The sequence below is a fragment of the Talpa europaea genome (genome assembly GCF_964194135.1).
Source record: "Talpa europaea genome assembly, chromosome: 1".
NCBI lineage: Eukaryota > Metazoa > Chordata > Mammalia > Eulipotyphla > Talpidae > Talpa > Talpa europaea.
Window position 1 is genome coordinate 110,620,700 of NC_140073.1, and position 20,921 is coordinate 110,641,620.

A 20,921-nucleotide genomic window follows, 5' to 3' on the forward strand; every position below is an offset into this window, starting at 1 on the left:
CAGCCTTGTTACAAGGGACAAATGCTTTCACATGTTTGCAAGGAGATAATTATGGAAACTGTGACAATATGTGCTTTCCCATTATAAGGAGCACACTCTATCTTCACCTTCCCTGAGCGTAAGTGTAACAAGACTGTCATTCTGCACATAAATGTGGGAGCCCAGAAAACCTTTTGGGACCTGATCCTGTGAGTTCACAGAGGCACCACAGGAGAGGCTTTCAAAAACTCATCAATTTTTCAAAAATGTTTTTGCCTTTCTTATCTCTCTTACTTCTGATTATGTGAATGAATGGATGGATTTGGCCTTTGGTATAAACCAGTTTACATTCTTTAACTGTTATTAAGCTGTGCTGCTTGCACAGGCTGTCTGGAAAGGATTGCAGGCTTTCATAAAATAAGGTCTACAAGAACGAGGTCTAAACTAGTGGCAATAGTGTGTTGTACATGGTATTTTTTTTCTAATATATATATATATATATATATATATAACTTTGACATATTCTAATTAAGCTCTTTACCTGCCCAGAATTTTGTGAAGTTGAGGTCCAAATATGACCACCCACATTTATAGACGAGGAGACCCAGACATAGAGGCACTTCTTGTCTTACCAAGGGTGATAAAGTCAGCTTGTAACAGTGACCAGAAAGACAGGTCTTCAATCCTGCACGTTTTTTTCAAGATCACATAACAGGACAAAGGCAAACATAAACATGATCACACTCACTGTGTCAGCCCTGTGGTTACTTGAACACGCTTTCAGCCTCTTACCTTTCAGCCACTGCCTCAGCTCAGGAAAGACCTCACTGGTTTCTCACCAGTAGGATCAGACACTGTAACTTCCCTGAAAACTATTGTCTGCTTTCCATACAGACGCTCTAAGAATCATTCATTGCTACCTCTGTAAAGAGAACACAGGCAACAAATGCAGCAATTTAATTAGCCTTTTACAAAAATGTTAATCCAAGCAGCATTTAATTATTATGTAGTCAGCAACCATATTGATTTGGGGGCTTATTGCAATGAGTTCTTCTTTCTCTTTTAAAGAAGCTGGTATAAAGAAGTGGAGGGTTCTTTTTGTTTTTTAATTAAACCAAATATCTGGGCTAAACATCGCTGTTCTAATAAGAATTTTTTGTCTTGGTACATGTCTTATTTCCAAATAGATTTTCATAAACACTAGTAATAGCATCCGTACAAATACGAAATCATCAGCTCATCAACATCAGGAAGACACAGAGAAAATAAAGCTCTTCTTTGGTCAATTGTTTAGGTTATTTTGCAACCTTAAAACTCCTTGAGTCCATTTGGATCATGACTTGTAAACTGATATTTTTCAACAAATGAAAGGCCTTTGGGTGCTTGTGGAAGCTCCGGAGGCTGCCACAGAGGGAGTTCCTTAGTTCCTTCTCAAGCTGCCAGACGCAGTGTCTACCCGGTCTGGAAGTCATCAAGGATATTTCTCCTTTCCCACTCCAAGAAATGTTTCCCTCCAGGTCCTACAAGTCTTTTTTTGCAAGCTCTGGGCTTGTCCTAACAAGCCCAGGGTAGGTGTCTTTACGTTCCTTCCTAAAACCTGAACCCCAATGACCAAAAACATCACCTTTCTAAAACTGCAGCAAGAAATCAACTGCAGAACATTGTCACCCATGTGGAACTTACACAGTGCATTAAATCTGTCATTGCCTATTCTCATAAAGGAGTCCAGGTGAATATTAATGACGATCAGAAAATAGAACTCTAATTTTTTAAATCTTACTCAAAAGTAGCCTTTTACTCAAACATGTGCCTCTTGTGTTTCAGCTGTAAGGAGTACAAAAATCTGAATTCTTTTTTTGCCATCGTCATGGGACTAAGTAATGTCGCTGTGAGCCGCTTGGCACTAACGTGGGAGGTAAGCTTCAGCTGAGATCCAGCTGTGACTTTTGCCTGAAGAATAAAAACATAGGCTCACCAGTGGGCTTTTTAATAGAAATATCACTCACATTCCTATAACAATGGAAAAGGTGGGGCACTTTGACCAGAGGTGACCTGCCACCTTTTTTCTAGTTGCTTCTGAGTGTGAATTTTAAAAGATACGGTCCTTTTGTGTATGGGGGGCAGGAGGTGTGAAGGGGGCTCATCTAGTGGTATACAATGTAAATAATAATAAGGCATTTCCTAGGTACATCAGGAAACAGCAGCATTGCTTGGATGACTTCAAAGCTTTTGCTCTCAGATTCTATTGTTCTTTGGAATGTCTGCTTACTGCTTTTTCAATAAACCTAATCTATAATTAAGAGAGAACAGAAGATCCATTTTTATCCAAGAAGTCATTTTGCTTCTCAGAGAATTAGCCAGAAGGCCAACTGTTTGGCCCAGCTGAGTGCTAAGTATCTCTCAACTGCCTGGCAGACCTCTCTGTGAATAGAGGAACAACAGTTGGCTCATATTCAGCTTGGGGCCAAAGTTATGCAGGTGTGTTATGAACTTCTGTAGTAAATATCATTAGTGGTTTATTGGTAGTTGGTTATTTGTGCTAGAAAGCATCTTCTTTCTTCATTAGCTAAGTAATCAAAAATGTGCCTGACCCTTTCACGTGTGGTATATCATCGAAAAAAATACTAATCTCTAATAGAACATGCACACAAAAATAGACTCTTGCTAAAAATAAAAATGTATGTGTAAGTGGAACACAAAAAGAAGGCAGGAGAAGTTAACAACAGACTTAATTAGCAATGGTCCTTAAAGACAGCTGTTTGCATCTCTGTCTTCTTGAAACATTTTCCTTCCTTACTTCCCTCTTGAAACTGGTTTCTTTCTCTGTCCCTCCTAAATGTTTCCATTGTTTATAGGGCAGGTCCTCACAAGTCCTTCTGTCTTGGATTTCTCTTAAAATTCCAGGCAGATGTAGCACAGAGCAGCTCATCCCCTGAATATAGGAATGAGGGAACTGGTGAGGCCTGCATGCCATGCAGTTGTATCATCTTGCAACTAGTAAAAGCCTGGAGTTAGTGCAGCCAGTGAATCTGAGCAGTGAAACTGCAGAGCAGACTCCTGTCTTATAGCCCTAGTCACTTTAAAAGCCCTAGACTCTTATAGCCCTAGGCTCCAGAGACCTAGAAAACCTAGGGCTCCCACTCCTGTAGTCTGTTCTCCCCAACCTTTTCCCAGATAGCTTCTCATCACCCTGCTCCCAGCCCAAATGAGTTGGTTGGGAAAATCAAAGAAGGTTCCAAGCCTCATTTTTGTCCAGGTGTCGAGACCCCATAACAGCAGCCAGACAGGAAGGCTGTGGCACATGGGAAGCACTGCTGGAGTCCTCTTTCCTCATCAAGAGAGAAAATGAGTCAGCTACTTGGGATGCAGGCAGTAAAGAGAGAGTTAATGATCCAGCCCTTCAATTTCACTGGGAATTGGAGTACATCCTCTGTGAGCTTCTATTTTCACCCTTCTATGTTGCTAAAAAGAGCAGATTAACCTTTTGTCATTTATAAATTTTTATTTTTTAAGGTGAAATGTAATTTTACTGCCCTGTAGGAATAATTTTCATTCATAAACATTTTTGATTTTGGTTTCTCTGCTTCCTTTTGCCATCAGCCCCCCCAAGGGCCTTGCACACAGCTCCACTGAGGGCCAGGGTGGCTGCTCGTGCAGGGAGAGGAACGGAGCCTGACTCCATGAAACTGGCAAGGAACCAAACAAAATATAGTTAAAGCACAGGACAAAAGGAAATGTTCAATGTAGAGAGGAAGTCTAATCTGAGATCAAGCCAATGGGAGTCATAGCCTGGAGCATAGTTTCTGGGCTAGGCAATATTGATATTTGGGGCAGGATAACACTTGGATGTGGTTTACTGTCCTGTGCAAGACAGGATGCTAGGCAGCAGCCCTGGCCTCTACCCACTTTTCACTACATCCATTTCATCCCACCCTGGCTGTGACAGCCAAAATGTCTGCAGGCATTGCAGAATATTCCCTTGGGGTGGGGAGTGTGTGTGTGAGATGACCCTCAGTTAAGAACCACTGCCATAAAAGTGGGGTGTGGATGGATAATAGTATTAAGACCCATTAAAATTTTTATTAATATGCCCTCCTGCCTTGGACCCTAAATCCAGTAAAGAAAAAGAGACCTAGACCTAACTAAATATAATTCATTCCTACTTTCAGTAGTGGTCTATGTTCATGAAATGGTATCACCGAACATGCTGATACAGATACTCCCTCTGGGATGAGGTCCTTGATGCTCTTGCCAGCTTTCATGCCTCTAAACATTCCTTCTAAGTAAGGATATCAGGTTTCCCTAAAACCTAACATGAAAATAAGTACTAGGAAATTATTTGGAAGGACATTATGAGACTAGTTCCTAGAAATAAAAGATTTTTAACAGATGTGTAAATAGCAATATGATAAACTGATCCAGATATGAGTGAGAAAAGAGAAGAACTTTTCTGTGAATCAGAAACACCTCATTGGTGAAGCCATTATTCTGAATTCCCATGTGAAGCAGGGCTTAGCTGGGAGTGTCTGGGGTCCTGCACTAAGTCAGTGCTTCTAATCTCTGCATGGAAACACATCACACTGCTCTGTCTCAGTGTGGCTCTGCCAGGAGAGAAAAGTTCAGCTTTACTAAAAGCTCAGGACCTATGCAAAGTGATCAAAAGATGTTTTAGTATTGACCTACCCATGTCAATATATGGGTACAGTTAGTGGGGCTGAATCAAAATATAATCATGAGAAAATACTAAATTAGTAGAACTCAATTTGTGAAATATAGCAGGGCAGAGAGATCACATGAGAGAAATACTCATGTAGAAAAGCAAAGACTGCCTTCTTTGGTCTAAATTTCTAATTGTGGACATCAGAGAGGTTAAAGAGATGAGAGGGATTACTTCCAATCCACTTGTAATCCAGAAATGCAGTCCACTCCATGAATAATCCATTTCAGAAAACTTATAAAAACAGTAAGACCAAAGCCTCTGTAGTTACTTTTGGTTCAACTAGGTTAAGTCTTTAAAAAGACATGTTCTCTATATTCCAAAAGATTTTCTTCAAATGACAAAAGAGATGACAGCCTGGTCTGTCTCAGAGATGTTTGATTAAGAGCCAAAAGAAATACATTTCCCCTAGAAAGGGTAACACATGATACATATCTAGATATTGAATCTGACATCTACATGTGGCATTTCCATTTCATTAACAGAAACTGCCAAGCAAGTTCAAGAAGTTCTATGCGGAGTTTGAAAGTTTAATGGTAAGTGGCAGCGGCTTCTTTATTCTGTTCACTGTCAGCATTAATCCAATTTCTGATTAGCTGAATTGAAGTTCTCATTTCAGAAATTTTATCTGTCCTTGTATGACTTTAAGAAGTTTATGATCCCGTTTTAGTGCTGCTAAAACAAGCATGTCTGACTAATGAATGGCACCCTCAGGAACTAACTTAAAGAGGACTTATGTCCCACATAAGGTCAATTTGTGTAACTAAGAAAAGCAGTGTAATAGGATCCTTTCCATCTAACACAGGTTGGCTATGGGCTGGAAGTTGCATTTTCCCTGGCTTGCCAAAATTGCTTTTCCCCATTGACTGGGAGGTATTAAAGACAGAAAAGGAGTGAGCGGGACTTGACAGGACAGGAGGGGAAGGTGTCCAGAGGGCAAGTCAAGACTGACTGTGTTAGACAGAGAGGAGGTGGGGCTTTGGGGAAAGGGGACTTGCCTCATCAGGGATATTTTATCTGCTATGTTGTTGCTCTCAAAAGGTATTTTGGGGGGCCTCCCCTGGTGGTGCAGGCAGTTGAGCACCGTGCTGCAGTGTGAAAGCTGTCTGCAGTCTCTGCAGCACCGGTTCTATCCCAGCCTGCCGGGGAGGGTCCCACATGGCGCGGCAGACCTCTCCCATGGCCTCTCCCATGGCTCAGCAGTGTATTTCGTCAGTCTGCCTGTTCTGATCCCCGCTCTGTCTCTGGTGAATCCTCTCACCCTCCCTTCCACGCATCTGGCCTGTACCCCAGTTCTTGTATAAATGAATAAATAAATATTTAAAAAAAAAAAAAAGTCTTTTGGGTTCCTGGAGGGAAATGTCCCTTTCAAACAAGACAAACAAACAAACAAAAGGAACAAAAAGTAAAATTATTTTCATGTCATATTTGAAACTGTCTTAAAACTTGAGTCAATAAGTCTACCTTTCGTTTATGGCTCCATTTGATTCAAAATTACCTGGTGGATGACAAGGCTGGGTGTGTTAGGAGGGTGAGGAAGTGGTATGTATCACTAATCATTAACTGGCATCTTTTTGTTTCTCTGAAGGATCCTTCAAGAAACCACAGGGCCTACAGGCTGACAGTGGCCAAGCTGGAGCCTCCACTTATCCCCTTTATGCCTTTGCTCATTAAAGGTAATTCTAAGAAAATATACAGTCCACGCGAGTGATGGGTGTGTGGGGAAGAAAATGAGCAAGAGCCTAATGAGATTGATGTCTTTGGGAAGAATGATCCATCCTTCCTTCCACTAGGTCATCATCTCCTCTCAGTTCTGACTTTTCTGAAAGGGTGGGGAAGATTATTGCAGGAACAGGAATCCACTATCTGGGAGATTTGATTGTGAAACAGGCTTGGTTTGGAAATTTTACTAATCTCAGGTAAAGTGCTTTAGAAAGTTAAACACCTAACATAAAAGGAACTATTATCAGCTTTTTCAACTTCAGTGTTATGCAAATCTTCCATCATAATCTAATGGTGCTATTGTGCTTTCTTAGTGTGACATATTTCTGTTAGTGATTAGAATGTGACTTTTATTTCTTTGCAGATATGACATTTACTCATGAGGGGAACAAGACGTTCATTGACAATCTAGTAAACTTTGAAAAAATGGTATGTACAGTATTATAACCTGAACCGCAATGTTTTTTTTAAATAAAATTTGCATTTGTACTAATAAAGGAAATAATTTCCACAGGTGCTGCCATGTTAAAAAGGTAGTTACACATAAAGGAATTTTGAAATATTTGGTTCAAATTGGCTACCTATTTTATTCTGTCAGCTCTCTTTTGTGAAACTCAATAGTATTTGTGCTGCAGCTCACAGCAGCCGCTAGCTTTTATTCTGTGTGTTGAGTCCCTGGCTGCCTGTTGCTAAAATGTACGAATGTTCCAGAGTAACTTCCATATTGTTGTTTTGTTGTTAGGCTTGTGGCACTAGACTGCCCCAGGATGCTTTTGAAATGTTTATCTGCTGAGCCTGACTTTAGTGCATGTAGGTAAAAGGCAACTCCATAGCAGATCTTTATTGTGGAATATTAGTCAAAATATGCGATGTTTATTCCAATAAAGTTCATCCAAGTTCACAGAGGGAACTTGAAAATCTTCATAACAACAAAAAAAGTTTTTTTAACAACAGATGTGGAGCTGGCACACAGTATTTTCCAGAACTCCCTCCCTCCCCACAAAAAGCTGATATTGACATTACTTTGCACTTTATTTTCTTATCATCTATGAAGCAATAAAGCAGGTCATGCCAAAACCTTTCTTTAGCTACATAGTGCATGTTAGTGGAATGCTCCATTGTCTTCTAAACTCTCTGGCTGTGGCCAGATGGATGGGGTGTCACAGAGTTGTCTCTGGGTGGATGAGCATCTTAGGTGGCACTCTAAGACAAGCTTGGGACTTAGGGTCCAGGAGACTTGAGGTTCAGCTCTCATGTTGTAGCTGTCCTTTCACTTCTCTCTGAGTCAGTTTCCTCAATAGCAAAAGCAGTTAAGGCCTGCTCCATCCACGTTTGGGGATTGTTGGTATAATATAGAAATTTTCCTGTAAGCCATGAATTCTTATCAGAAAACTGTTCTAATTTTGTCTTGAAATCAAGCTAGTATGGGTGATTCTAGGAGAATCTGAATCACCCCGAGTAATTGTATAAGGACCACACCACTCACTTTGGGAATGAGCTTATGCAAAGCAAAGGCTGGTAAGTAGGTACAGCGATTGCTGAGCACTAGGTTCGCATGTCTTAAGCTTCTAAAGAAACAGCACATGAGTCTACTTTAAGACACTCTGGACCAGAGGTCAAATACTTTCTCAGCAATCTTACCCTCCACAGGGTATGGGCATCATTATTATTGTCTCATTTTAATAATTCATTGATCAAAGTAGAAAAAATACTTTGCTCACATATTAGTATGGAGAATTAAACATATTTTGCTGACTTTCCAAAAAAAGCCTGATTTTCAGATATGAAAGACTTAGCAAATAGATTTAAAAAAAAAACCTTCTCGATTACTCATGCAGAAATACAGATGGAGGGGTGGCTAAGTCAACCACGTGGCTATAAAATATACACGTGCATAGAGGCATTAAACTTGAGGTCTCCTAAAGAGTTGACCCAGTTTTAGAATTTTTGATCATTAAATTACTAAACAAAGCAAGCAAGAATAGCAGAAATACAGGTCAAGGACAATGAAAGTTGTTTCACCTGGGTTTCTAGATGTTGGTGTCTGCAAAGGAAAAGTCAAGGTCATATTCAGTAGATATTCAGAGTCCCCCTTTTCCAGTTTCTGTCCTGTAGGTTTAGATTCTTATATGCTTAGCAGTGAGGAGGGAGGTCCTTGCACCTTGCTCTCAGAAAGAGTTCACTTTTGCTTAAAAGCAACTGAATGGTTAAGATAGTAGGTCAGATGCAATAATAGAAACCTAAATTAAAAATGACTTAAGCAAGATAAATTTCTTTCTTTCTTTATTATTTTAAAAATCCATGTGAGTTGGTAGCTCCACTCCAGGAAGTGGCCAAACTTCCAGGCTTCCCCTCTCTTGCCACATCACCATCCACATGGTCTAAGATGGCGAACCACCATGTCCCCATTCCAGCATTTCTTCCTTCCAGAGGGAACTAGGATGGAAAAAGATGAAGACATCCTTTTTCCTGTTAAGACTGTGCCCTGGAGTTGCACTCACCACTGGACTGATACTTAGTCACATGAAAGGAAAGTTAAGATAGGCAACCCTTATTTGAGGTATTCATGTGGCCCATGAAAGTTAGTGGTTCTATGACTATGAAAAAGAAGGGCATGGTAGAGCTGCAGGAGTACTGTCAACTCTGCTCCAGTAACCATGCTTTTGTTTCATTTGATAAGTCATATCATGACAGACTATAGTTTACAGATGTCCTTCCATGAGTTAGATGTTAAAGGGAAAAGAAAGAGACGTTCAAAAAAGTTATGCTTTTGTTTTCTAAAACTGGTTTTGACTAACCTGGCACTAGCTGCCAAATCCCCATACTTTTCTCCCCTTACACTAGCTTGCCCGATGCGGCCACTGCTCTCACTTACAACTCCCACTCGCAGCTGCTGTCTTGCTGTGTTTCATGGGGGAAAGATACATCTTCCTCTCAGGTTGATGTCAGTGCTACTTCCTATCACTCATCAGCAAGGCTAAGGTAGTGAGCAGAGCTGGCAGCTTTTCTGGGGCTAGTAGGTTGTTTCCCCAGAGGGAGCTCCTGCCAAGGGCAGAATTCACCAGGGTAGCCAGGAGCACAGATGCCTTCTCTTGGTGTCAGCATTACATAGTCACAGCAAACCACTGTGCCAACCCTAAGTACTTTTATTTTGAAACTCTTCACCCTTGAGGTATGAAATGAGGATTAGAGAATTCATTGCATATTGGTTTTCAGGATTTATGAGTATGGACAATAGAGAATTCACACTCTGAGCCTTATGCAAAATTTAAAAAAAAGCAGACATTCTTTCATTTGGGGGGAGCATAAAGGAGTATTCAAAAAAATGTTTGAATAAAGCCCTTTGTAGCTTTCTATGGCATACATGAATATTTATAACATTTAGGAGGTAGACTAGCAATGGATTAGAGGATAATATGCTGGCCCACTGCCACTATCCCAGGCTGCATAAAGTACCCAGTGCACAGTTGCTACTGTATTAGGAGGTTGGTTCTATTTCAGACATAACCATATATAGGTGTGTTTATTTATGAATATTCTTTTTAAGATAGTCTTTTTATTTGGAATGAGAAGCATGGGGCAAGCTTCTATAATTCTGGAAACATTAACAGAAGCTAATTTATTAAGCAAGAGAAATGTTTTCAATCCCTTTATTTTTTATCACTAGTCATGTCATTACATAATTAGCAACAATATGTCTTCTATCACCAACAATATTATTACAAGACTCATGGAGAGAGCACTAGATTTGTTAACTCAAGCTATGGGGAAAAAGTGATTTCTGAGTACAAATCTAATTGTTCAAATCCACCCAATTTCCAGCCCTTTCCAACTCAACAGAAGTCTGCAAGAGCATTTTGAAAGTTTACTCCTTCATCTAGAATTTATAAACTGAGTTAAATGCAGATTTTCTAAAGGGTATATTTCACAGCAATACAGAATGTGTAGACTGTAAAAGCAAGGAGTTTTACTGGGAAATAGAAATCAAAAAATATTTCTTGACCTTTAGTGTATGCAGTTGAGAAGATAAACCATAAATACACTAAATGTTAAATATCAACAAAAGATCTAAAAACTAGCTCACAATAGAGAGGTCAGAAAGTAAAATGCAGAGAGTTAATTTCATGCACTTGGGTCAGAGGAGAACAAAACCATAATAAATACAACAGCATAGTATAAGCAAATCCAGACTTGGTACCCTGAGCATCTGTCCAGTCTTGCCTCACAAGTTATCTCTGTTCCCAGTCTGAGTTGCTGAGCCTGTATTCCTTTCATTTCCTTTCTGCCTCAGGGCCTTTGCATTAGCTGTTACCTTTGTCTGAAATTGTCTTTCCCCTAATGTTTACATGTCTAGCTCCTTCTCCTCATTCTGGTCTCAGCTCATATGCCCACTCCTCTGAGTGGTGTTCCCTGACCATCCCTCAAGTGTCCTTCTATCCTCCAGACCAAGCACTCTCAGATAAACTTGACTTGATAGCAGCTTTTTCCATCTGAAATGATCTTCTCCACTTACCTCTTCATTGTCTGTCTTCTCCACTAGAATGCAAATGTTCTAGTCCAGGTATCTCATCTACTTTGCCCATTGATGTTTCACCAGTGCCCACAGAAATGTCTGGCACAGAGTAAGTAATAAGTATTTTTGAATAAAAGAAAAACCCAATCATATTCCACTATTGGGCCTAGTAAGAGAGGACAGTACACTAATGCAGTTTTAAAGGATTTTGTGTAACAAAGATTTAATCCAAATGTGCTTTCAATTTTATTATTAAATTTGATTGCACTCATTGTTTCAAGCATTGGGGCACTTGTATTCCTGATACTTTATGCAAGATGACACCCTTAGTCTTCGATTCCAATTGGTCGTTACTCTGTTTCCCCTCCTCCCTGGTTGCCAGCTGAGTCTGTCCTTCCTTGAATGCAGACACATACTTGCATGTACCTGGACGCATACTTGAATGGTCATGGCCATCAAATGTGTGACACACCATGAACATCATGTCGGTTACATGTATGTGACTGTATGTCACACACTTCTTGAGTATTGAAGAACTAGAACCAAAAGACAAGACTTAGGGCTCTTCCCCAATAATGCATACAGAGAAGGCTAACTCAGCTCCTGGGACTTTTTATCTTTTATCTCTCCTTCTTACCATGTACTTAATTCCACTTGGTTGCTATCATGGGCACAATCTTTGTAGGTGAGTGGCTATATAATGTTAGACCTTATTGTGGGGGAAAAAATCTTTTCCTAATATCTGAGAGTCTAAACGAAATAATCAGATGATAGAAATGTGGTTTTATACTTCTAAGCAAGGACTGAGAGCCTGTACTTGATAGGCATGTGGATGAAGGCAGTTAAGGGGCAGAAGTACAGAAATCTGACAAACATTAAGAGCAAGGATGGCAAAGTTCTCAAGGGGCAGGAGCAGGAAAGGCAGAGATGCCAGGGCAGGCAGGAGAGGACTAAAACACAGGAGCAGCTCCTCAGGGGCCCCAGGGCAGAGCCAGCACAGCCTCGGAAGGCAGAGGCCGTTGGGCAGCTGTCTGTGAGAAGAAGATTGTGAATATCCAACAGTGCAAGGGGGCATTGCCTGGAGTACCTGCTGTTCTGAAATAGACCTAAAATCTGCCCCTCTTTGGCATCAGGAGAGATTAGAACAAAAGGCACGAGTCAGGACAGAGCAGGCCAGACAAGCTGGACACTTGTAGATAGAGCTGTAGGTGATCCCTGCATCTAGATAGGAAAGGAGATAACTTGGCCAGTTGACTCCTGAGGGGAGGGTGCACAGAGAGGTAACCTGGCAAGGCCCAGGCCCCAGGGGCTTCTCTGAGGAGAGGCCACTCTGACATTGAATTCAAGGGGAATTCCTTGCTACAAAGCTTAAAATAAATTTGTTAGGGGCTGTCACCTCAGGTCCTATCATCAGTGCTGGTGTGAGGACTGCTGGTGGTCATTTCCTCTGGTCTGTGTCTTTGTGCTGGTCACTCTACAGCTCAAGTCCTGGGACTCATATCGGCTTCTGAGTCTCTCTCTTTTCAATTAAAAGGAGAAATAAACAGCTCAGCTTTCTCAGCTTTCTCAGCTTTCTCAATCTTTCTTTTTCTGAGCCACCTCTGAGTTCGTGTCCTGAGGGAACTATGTCAACTTTTGGTTGGCTCCATCTCCCATCCTTTGAGGTGAGGAACTGTATGAAAATACTATTATTTGCAATGACCCTCTGAAGACCTATACTGAGAATTGTCCTGAGAGAAATGATGACTGAGTGAAATTTGAAGTGTCAATTCCAAAGGAAACCCTGGCATTCTAACTGTGAGCTGTTCTCTTGGTTAGAATTCTTGAGGGCAGAGTTTGAGGAGCAGGCGCTCAGGTGGTGATCCTCAGGGGCTGGAAGTCTTTCAGAGTCAGCTCAGGTGGTGAGGGGTCACGCTGCCCACCTTTGCTGCCTCAGAGCGCCTGCTGAAGGAGCATGTTCTCCTAAATTTGCCCCTGAATTATAAATCACTGACTTAATAAGCCAGTTGCTAGTGGGAGTGTCATAAACCTCAGGTTTGCTGGGATGAAAAAAAAAACAAGCTCTGCTTCAGAGTAATCAGGTTTTTTCCCACTGGGCTGGCATTATAGGAAAGTTGCCTGGCCTGCTCCAGGCAGGCCAACCTGCTCCAGCAGGACTGCCAGGCCTAGGGCATAATTTTTGCCTTCCTTCTTGCTGTGGCAGTTGGATAATAAAGCCTATGTCTCTTTAACCTTAGTTTCTGCCAATATTAACTGAGAACATTAATGAATAAACTGCCATCTGCCATCAAAAATAACATGTGAGGCTTAAGTTTGTGTTGGAATAGATAGCCTCTAACTACATGGCTTTATGTAGAGATAAATGCAAAAGCCTCCACTTTGGTACAAGAAAGCAACTGCACATCTACAGAGAAGGAAGCTGAGACCAAATGGCAGCTCAAAAAAAAAAAAAAAAAAAATGGCAGCCTAATGAAATAGGCTGAGAGGTTTAATTCACTATTAGCTCATCAGAGTCAGTAATATAACTTTTTCAAAATTGTGGAGTTAGATGTGTAGCATCATCTAAATCAAGCAAGGAAAATAATAATTCCTCCATACCCTGAATGATTCACATGGTCTAGGGGCCAACACTAGAGACCGGACAGAAGATACCCAAGATTGTGGTATGAAAATCTGTTGAAGAAATTGGGTATATTGGGACTATAAGAAAAGACCTGGAAGTGGGGAGAAAAACAAAGGGGAAAAGACTTTGACTCAAAATGCTAATAGTTAGAAATATTGAAAGATAGGCTGTCTCTGGAGGAAACGAGAGCCTCATTGCTGGATGCATTCAAACAGTGGGGAGCCACCATTCCTAGGCAGGCTGTCCAAGGCAGCGTGCACCCTGCAGACACTTGAAGGTGACTGAGACTTCTGAAGTCTCAGCACCCAGGAAAGTGTCTTCTAGTTGAATATAGTTGTTAGTAGCATATTAAATATTGCTGTATTGATGGGCACAAAAGAGGGTGGAGTTAAAATCGCAAGTTACCCCTGCTTTGGTCTCAGGAAAGCATTCTGTAACTACACATCGCCCAGCAAAGCCAGTGGGGCTCATGTGCTGTTACTCAGGGTGTGTGTATTACCACATTATTGTGCAGACCTCAAAAAGGAAGTGAATGGACCTCATTGCAAAGCCAGATCTGGATTTCAAAGTTAAACTGAAGTTATCTTTGAGTATAATTAAAAAGGATACGTCAAAATTAAAACCATTGTTAAAATTAATCAAAGATTTAGAAAGGTAGAATGAACTCCAGAGCTGGAAATTACTGATTTAAACAATTGTTCTCACATTTTAAACTACATAATGAGCTAAAAATTATGACGCCTCAGAGTATAGCTGTAAAGACTAGTCTTAAACCGAAGTCAGAATGAAATGTTTTAGCTTTCAAAACTAAAAAGCAGAACAATTACTCCCTACAAAATGGTATAGGAAGAGGTTTCTGACCCCTGCTAATTGTTTTATTATTCTTCAGAGGGGCGCACTGGCAGCATTTCCCAGGGTTTTCAGTAATTACACTCCATTCAATATCTGAAGAATTACAATAATTCTACATGGAATATACTTGTGCCCTTCAGATGCAAAGCCTTTAGAGAAGTGAAAAAACAACTTAAAGTAAATTAGCAGGAAAATTATCATAGTTACTGTTTATTTCAGGGCTCCATATATCAGAGGCTAATTATACATTGTATGTTACATTTTCTTGGAGGTGTTTGTAATATATTTCTCATGCTGATCAACAGACATACCAGATTTTTAGGATCCTTTATGAAAGTGAAGTTCAAACTTTTTCAACTGCCTCTTTGTGTGCGAGACATTTCCCATGCAGACACATGTCCCTTAATGCTTGCCAGAATCCTCAGAGTAGTAACGTTCAGTGAGGTATTGTGAGTATTCACATGTGTGTATTTGTAAAGCTTTGACTCTTCTATGAATTTTTCCTGCCAAGTAAGTTGGGTTTTTTCAATGCTATACAGCTTTCTCTGGGTCCTTGTCTATGCGTTGGCAAGGCAGGAGAAGAGAGAAGAAAGCAGGGTCTGAAATTACCAGCAACTCAGATTGGAGAGTCTCTTTTCCTGACCGGAGTGTTAGAATTAACCCACCATCTCTGTGGGTCCCCTTTTGGAGTGTGAACAGCACAGATGCCCTGAGATGGTAGATCCTGGGGCCCCAGCTGCCCCAGCTACCAGGAGCAAGAAACGTGTGCCCTGCTGAGCAATGGGCTTAGGTCTCTATGATGTTTCTCCTCAAGTTCCTTTTCTTGAGATTCTCCTCTTTTGTTTCTCACTAAATTGAGTTCGCTACCAAAGAATCCCTTCTGATTCGTTATGGCAACCAAAGCTGGAAATTCAGAAGATCACTTACAGATGAAATTAACAAAGGATAAATTATCATTCATCGATATGATCGAATACATACTCACTTTCAAATATTTTTAAATGTGAATGACATGGAAAATGGCCATGATGCAGTGTGAAACAATTCAAATTAAAATAAAATATGTATGCAAAGTATGACCTCAATTTAAAAAAAATGTGCATTTCAAACTGATGTTACTCCAGTACAAATTTAAAAATAAAAGTTTTTAAAAGGGAAAACCTGAACTAAAAATATGCCTTTATATATTTATCTTTTAAATATTAGCAGGAAATCTACCAAAATATTAGTGAAGTTACTGTGTGAAGTAGTGCTCTAAGTGATTTTTACTTTATTCTTAACCTTTTCTATATTTTCTCATCTTCAAAAATGTGCTTATGTTACTGTTATAATCAAAAGGAAGAACTAAAAAGGGGGAAGGATGGGAGGGAGGGAGAATGAAGCGAAGGAGAGAGCGAGAGTAGAAAATCAAATAATTAAGATGAACATTAAAACATGCACGTTTCCTGGGAAATTAGAAAGTTGGGTTTTGTGTAAAGTGTGTAGGGAAATGCACAGGTAGAATAGTTTCGCTAAGACTGTTAAATCAAGATAATCGATACCTCATCACCAAATTCTATTTACTATGGTGAGGAACTTGACAAGCTAGGCCTTCTCCAAATCTAGGCTGGTTCCAAATTCTCTTATAAATTCAGTGGCCGCAAAAAAGAATGGTAAAAACTCATCCCAAGTAGTAAGGTAGTCTCAGGAAGAATGAATTGCTTTTTATGTCCTGAGGAACAAGTAAACAGTAAGGCTAGAGTTATGCTGTGAGTATTCCTGAGAATTTGCCCTCTGTATGTGAGTGTGGGTGCCTCTTTCAAGTAATCGAGCAGTTATAGATCAGCTGTTGCCTCCAGATATCAACATCTCACAATGAGCTATTTTTCTTGGTACCGGTATTGCCAAATAAATCATGGTTTGTTTTCCTTTTTTGGATTATACACTAAGCTCACTTGCATATCGGTCTTTTTTTTTCTTTATTCTTTTTAGCGCATGATTGCAAATACTGCCCGAACAGTGAGATACTGCAGGAGCCAGCCCTTCAGTAAGTTAAATGTCACTGCATGCTGCAATGTGTATCTTGATGATTAAGTCCTTTTTAATGAGCCTACGGTGACACTTTGGGAATCTGTACAACATTTGATTGATTCTGAGACACTTTGCACCATGAATTCCATGGCATGGAAGCCATCAGTTTAAAGACTTCTTTGTTGTTGTAAATGAAGAAAATATTTCCTTGGTTATAAAACTAGAAAATAGCCATAGGAATATTGTTCTGTGAATGAATTTAAAGAGAATTAATTTGCTTTTTGCAGTGTGGCTAGAGACAACTAAGGAATAATTGCCAACAAATTCTGCCTCAAACCGACTTTATTTATGAGTCACTGCTTGATCTTGAGAAATGCACATCAACTCTTGATGACTCATCTGTCGTTTGTAAACTGGGAGAGATAGTATTTATTCTCTTTTGGGGTATAATGAGAATACATTAAATTAAGTGTATAGCACATTTGTAAAAGGGCTCATAACTGGAATTCATATTATATTTCTAGTAATCCGCGGTGAATTTAAAGTGTTCTTTTAAAACCTGAACATACAGCGCAATAGCTGGCATAATACAGTGCTTCAGTATAAAATTATTACTACTAATAAATAGCCATTTTTATTATGTCGAGAGTTGAGTTGCATCATAGCACCAGATCCTCATGCCAGACCTGTGCTGTTTCTCTTCTGGGCTGGGACTTAGACCAGGGGATGGAGCTCTGGCTTCCTCAGGCTGGGCTGAGAGTGAGGGGGTGGCCCCTGTGAAGTTTTTTGCAAACTTCGTTGTATGAGTCACTTGCAGACATTTGGCTCATTAAGTCAACATGATAATTTGACAGGAATATGACTGTCAGGCTACCAGTAGCTTCCCCTCCAATAAACTCAAGGATAAGAGGCTAAGAGGTTCTCATTTTATTAATCAGAGCTATGTTTGTCCTTCCTGGCACAGGACTGGCCCAAAGCAAAGATTTGCTAACATCAGATGCCAGAACTGCTAAATGTTCATTTTTTTAATGTACAGGGGAAAATATCTAGGAAAAGTAATCTTGGCTTTGGGAGCAAGTAGACCTTTAAAAAATTGATTCAAATGATTGTGCTTCCTCTTCCTTCTAAAGTGAGAATAGCCTTGCACATCAACTATTCCTATGTGGGTTCTGCTAGAATTAAATTGTCCCATGTCTTTTCACCTAGTAATTTAGTATGTATATAAAGATATGATCATAAAGCAGTGAATATGAGAATATGTAAGTGATTCCAGTCTATAGCTGGGATCTTGACTCTATGGCCCTTCAGGAAATTCCTGAAATTCTATGCAGTATTTTGTGTACCTGAGAGGCTCATAGCCTTAAGAAGGTTCTCAGTGATGTCCAAGAACCAAAGAACCATACTGGGATATGTTCTGCTCTATGAACCTCTTTGAAAGTAAATCCTACATTCTTTGACATCTTCTTCTAGAGAGGAAGTGGGGGCAGCATTAATATATTTTTTTAAAATTCCATTGCATTTGTTGAAGTTATCAGTAACTGCTGGTAAACAACAGCTGCTCAGCTCTGAAGTCAACAATCTATAGATAAAGCTATAGGAATAGATTCATAAACATTGTGGGAATATGTACAATGTAATTACAGTATATTGTACATGTAGAGTACACTGCCAGTAAGAAGCAAGGAAATTAAACACTGTGGTATTATTTATATGTGATAATTATACTGATGAGTTTCTTCTTAGAGCAAGCAGGGGCCTTTGTATCTTCCTTCTTCTTTTCTATGTTCAGACCTGCAATGTTCTTCTCCACCCCTTATGCAGATGGCATTATAATTGTCTTTGGGATGGTGCGCGGCTTTTAGAAGAGCAAATGGACCACAGAAAGCAATGTGCTGTGGCAGGAAGAACGCTGGTCTGGCTTGGCCATTCCCTTCCTCTGCTAGGCCAGAGCCCCATACCAGAGATCCATGAGACAGAGGTTGCCCACATAGAAATGTTGGTTCTAAAAAGGGCATTCTTTTCCCTTTTACTTTGAAATAATTCACCATTTTTAAATGGGGAGAATTCCCTGGAAAGAGATCTAGATTTCTCGATTCTGGAAAATAGGAAAATCTGGTAACCTCTGCAGCAAATTCCCACGTGGTAGCAACATGCAGGGGCTGAACCGTCACTTCCAATGGGACCTGCTTTTCCAGCTCACCACTGTCCTCCTTAGTCATCTTTAATCCCTGCTATGGTCATGTGACTCTTATTTCAGCCTGATTTTAGGGAAGCCATTTAATTCCAGATAGCTCCATTGCTCTCAGGCTTGAGGGAGTGGATCAGAATAAAATGGCAACTGAGATTTCAGAACAGATAGCACTAGAGAATCAAAAGTCTAGCAGGGGCCTCCTCGGTGGCGCAGCAGTTGAGCGCTGGGTTGTGAAGCTGCCCGCAGCCTCTGTAGCGCTGGTTCGATCCCCAGCTGCTCTCCTGCCGCCCGCTCTGCTCCCCGCTCTGGCTCTGGTGAATTCTCTCACCCTCCTGCGCTTCTGACTATACCCAGTGCTTATATAAACAAACAAATAAATAAATAAATAAATCTTAAAAAAAAAAAAAAAGTCTAGCAGAAGTCATGACAAGTTGGTTTTCTTCCAAGTAGGTACAGTCTCTAAGAACACAGTCTGCGCATGAATGCTGTGCATTGTATGCAAGAAACAAGAGGGCTCAGACTTACTAGTCTCACTGATTTGATTCAGTTCAGCCCAGGTATTAAATGCTTTGGTTAGGGGCTAATGAAAATCATGTCTTTTGCCATTAGCCCTCATTTGAGTGAAAGGGGGCAGAGTTCGGAGTGTGAAACCCAGATGGGGTGGTACGGAAAACAGTTTTAAAGTGTAACCAGGCAATGGTTTCACTTTTACTTGGTTCTCGTTTTCTCTTTCTCCATATATACACATAAAATTAAGAAATGTAACACAAAGGACAATGACCAAAATAGGTGATTTGAGGGAAGGAGAGGGAGCAACCAAGTGGAAACATTTCAATGACTGTGGTGTGTTGAACGGTCTTGATGGAACCTAGGAATCCATGCAAAATATATTAAGTAGTTGGAGAAAATAAAGCTGAATCTCATATGCATGTATCACACAACGCCAGGTCTGTTCTTTTCTCTTTTAACAGATCCCGACGCAGCTCAAGCTAATAAGAACCATCAGGATGTCCGGAGTTATGTACGGCAATTAAATGTGATTGACAACCAGAGAACTTTATCACAGATGTCACACAGATTAGAGCCTCGCCGACCGTAGACATTTAAAGTGCCCAGAACAGTGGTTTGTCTCCAGTCCACAATCTTTCAAAAATGCCATTTATGCTACCACTTGACTGTATTGTCACTAGAGAATTCTACAAAACAAGCAAAAAACACAGCCTGAGACACCTCAGGACTGCATTCAGCTTACCAGCGTCACGATGAGAGAAGACATTATTGGACTTGCATAGAGCTTGCACACTCTAGTTTAGGAATGCCCACTTCGTAGTCACCCCATTTCATTTCCAATTGTGCCATCTTCTTTGCTGAAACCTAAAATAAGGCCCACGTGAAGAGTGTGGTAGAAATATACCATTGTCAAGAGAATTATCAAGCCCCTGACATTTTTCTAGGAGTGTTTACAAGATGACATGAGCTATGAATGGGATTTGTTTGACTACGTCAGAGGTGATATTGTTTCCTAGTTTCTAACTCAACATCTTGATTTAGAGCATGGGATTACTGGAAGGTTTGCAGGATCCACGTAAGTCCAAATTATAGGCTGTATTTGTCCTTCTTCATAGTCTTACCTCTGAAGAAATTGAACCTGTCCACATTACTATACAACATTATGGCTAATTGTGTAATTTAGGGAGGACTGGTCTGTAATTTCTGGATGGCATATAGAATAATATTTATGTTTACATGTAACTTTTTTAAACTTACAAATCAGGATTACGTACTTAAGAATTTCACTAAGAAACTCCAAGGTTCTTAAAATTGCCAGCGTAAAAATAAAAATAAATAACATTTCAGAAGAGCACAATATGCACAAAACATTTTTCAAAATTAAAATATTTTCCTGGGCATTAAAAACCTTTACTATTGGCTAATTATTATTACTAATTAAAATACACATATTTTCTGGAGTTAAATGTTATTACAAATACCTTAATTTTCAGCAATTGTTTTGCACTTTCAAATAGATTGTAAATAGTTCATTCAATCAATGTTATAGTTATTTATTTGCTACATAATAGATGTTGTGCCAAATAATTACTTTTTATTTATTTAGTATGTAATTTTTGAGTACATTTTTTCCTCTTAGGAAATTAGTCTACATTTAATGCGTAGGGATTGTATGTATGTATATCTCCTGTAAATACCAGCTAGTATCTTCATTAAATATAATTGTTGACAAGAACTGGTTGTGCTGTTCTCAGTTCCTATAATGTGAAAAGAATATGGTGAGATCTTAGTATGATGAGATCCT

The 20,921-nt window shown here is 39.9% G+C and overlaps 1 protein-coding gene across 12 annotated transcripts in view; it reads left to right on the forward strand.

Moving 5' to 3' along the window:
- Positions 1–19,706, forward strand: part of RAPGEF4 (Rap guanine nucleotide exchange factor 4) — a gene marked incomplete at both ends in the record, with an annotated part of 284,857 nt that extends 265,151 nt beyond the window's left edge. For 7 of the 12 annotated variants that reach the window (XM_084236428.1, XM_084236432.1, XM_084236433.1 and 4 more), the window contains 6 exons: positions 1,804–1,894; positions 5,182–5,232; positions 6,285–6,372; positions 6,783–6,847; positions 16,378–16,432; positions 19,579–19,706. In XM_084236428.1, the coding sequence (XP_084092554.1) occupies positions 1,804–1,894; positions 5,182–5,232; positions 6,285–6,372; positions 6,783–6,847; positions 16,378–16,432; positions 19,579–19,706 (478 nt within the window). Of the gene's footprint in view, positions 1–1,803; positions 1,895–5,181; positions 5,233–6,284; positions 6,373–6,782; positions 6,848–16,377; positions 16,437–19,578 lie in introns of those variants that run through there. The other 5 variants (XM_084236437.1, XM_084236430.1, XM_084236438.1 and 2 more) reach the window with 3 other exon arrangements.
- Between the last annotated feature and the right edge of the window lie 1,215 nt (positions 19,707–20,921).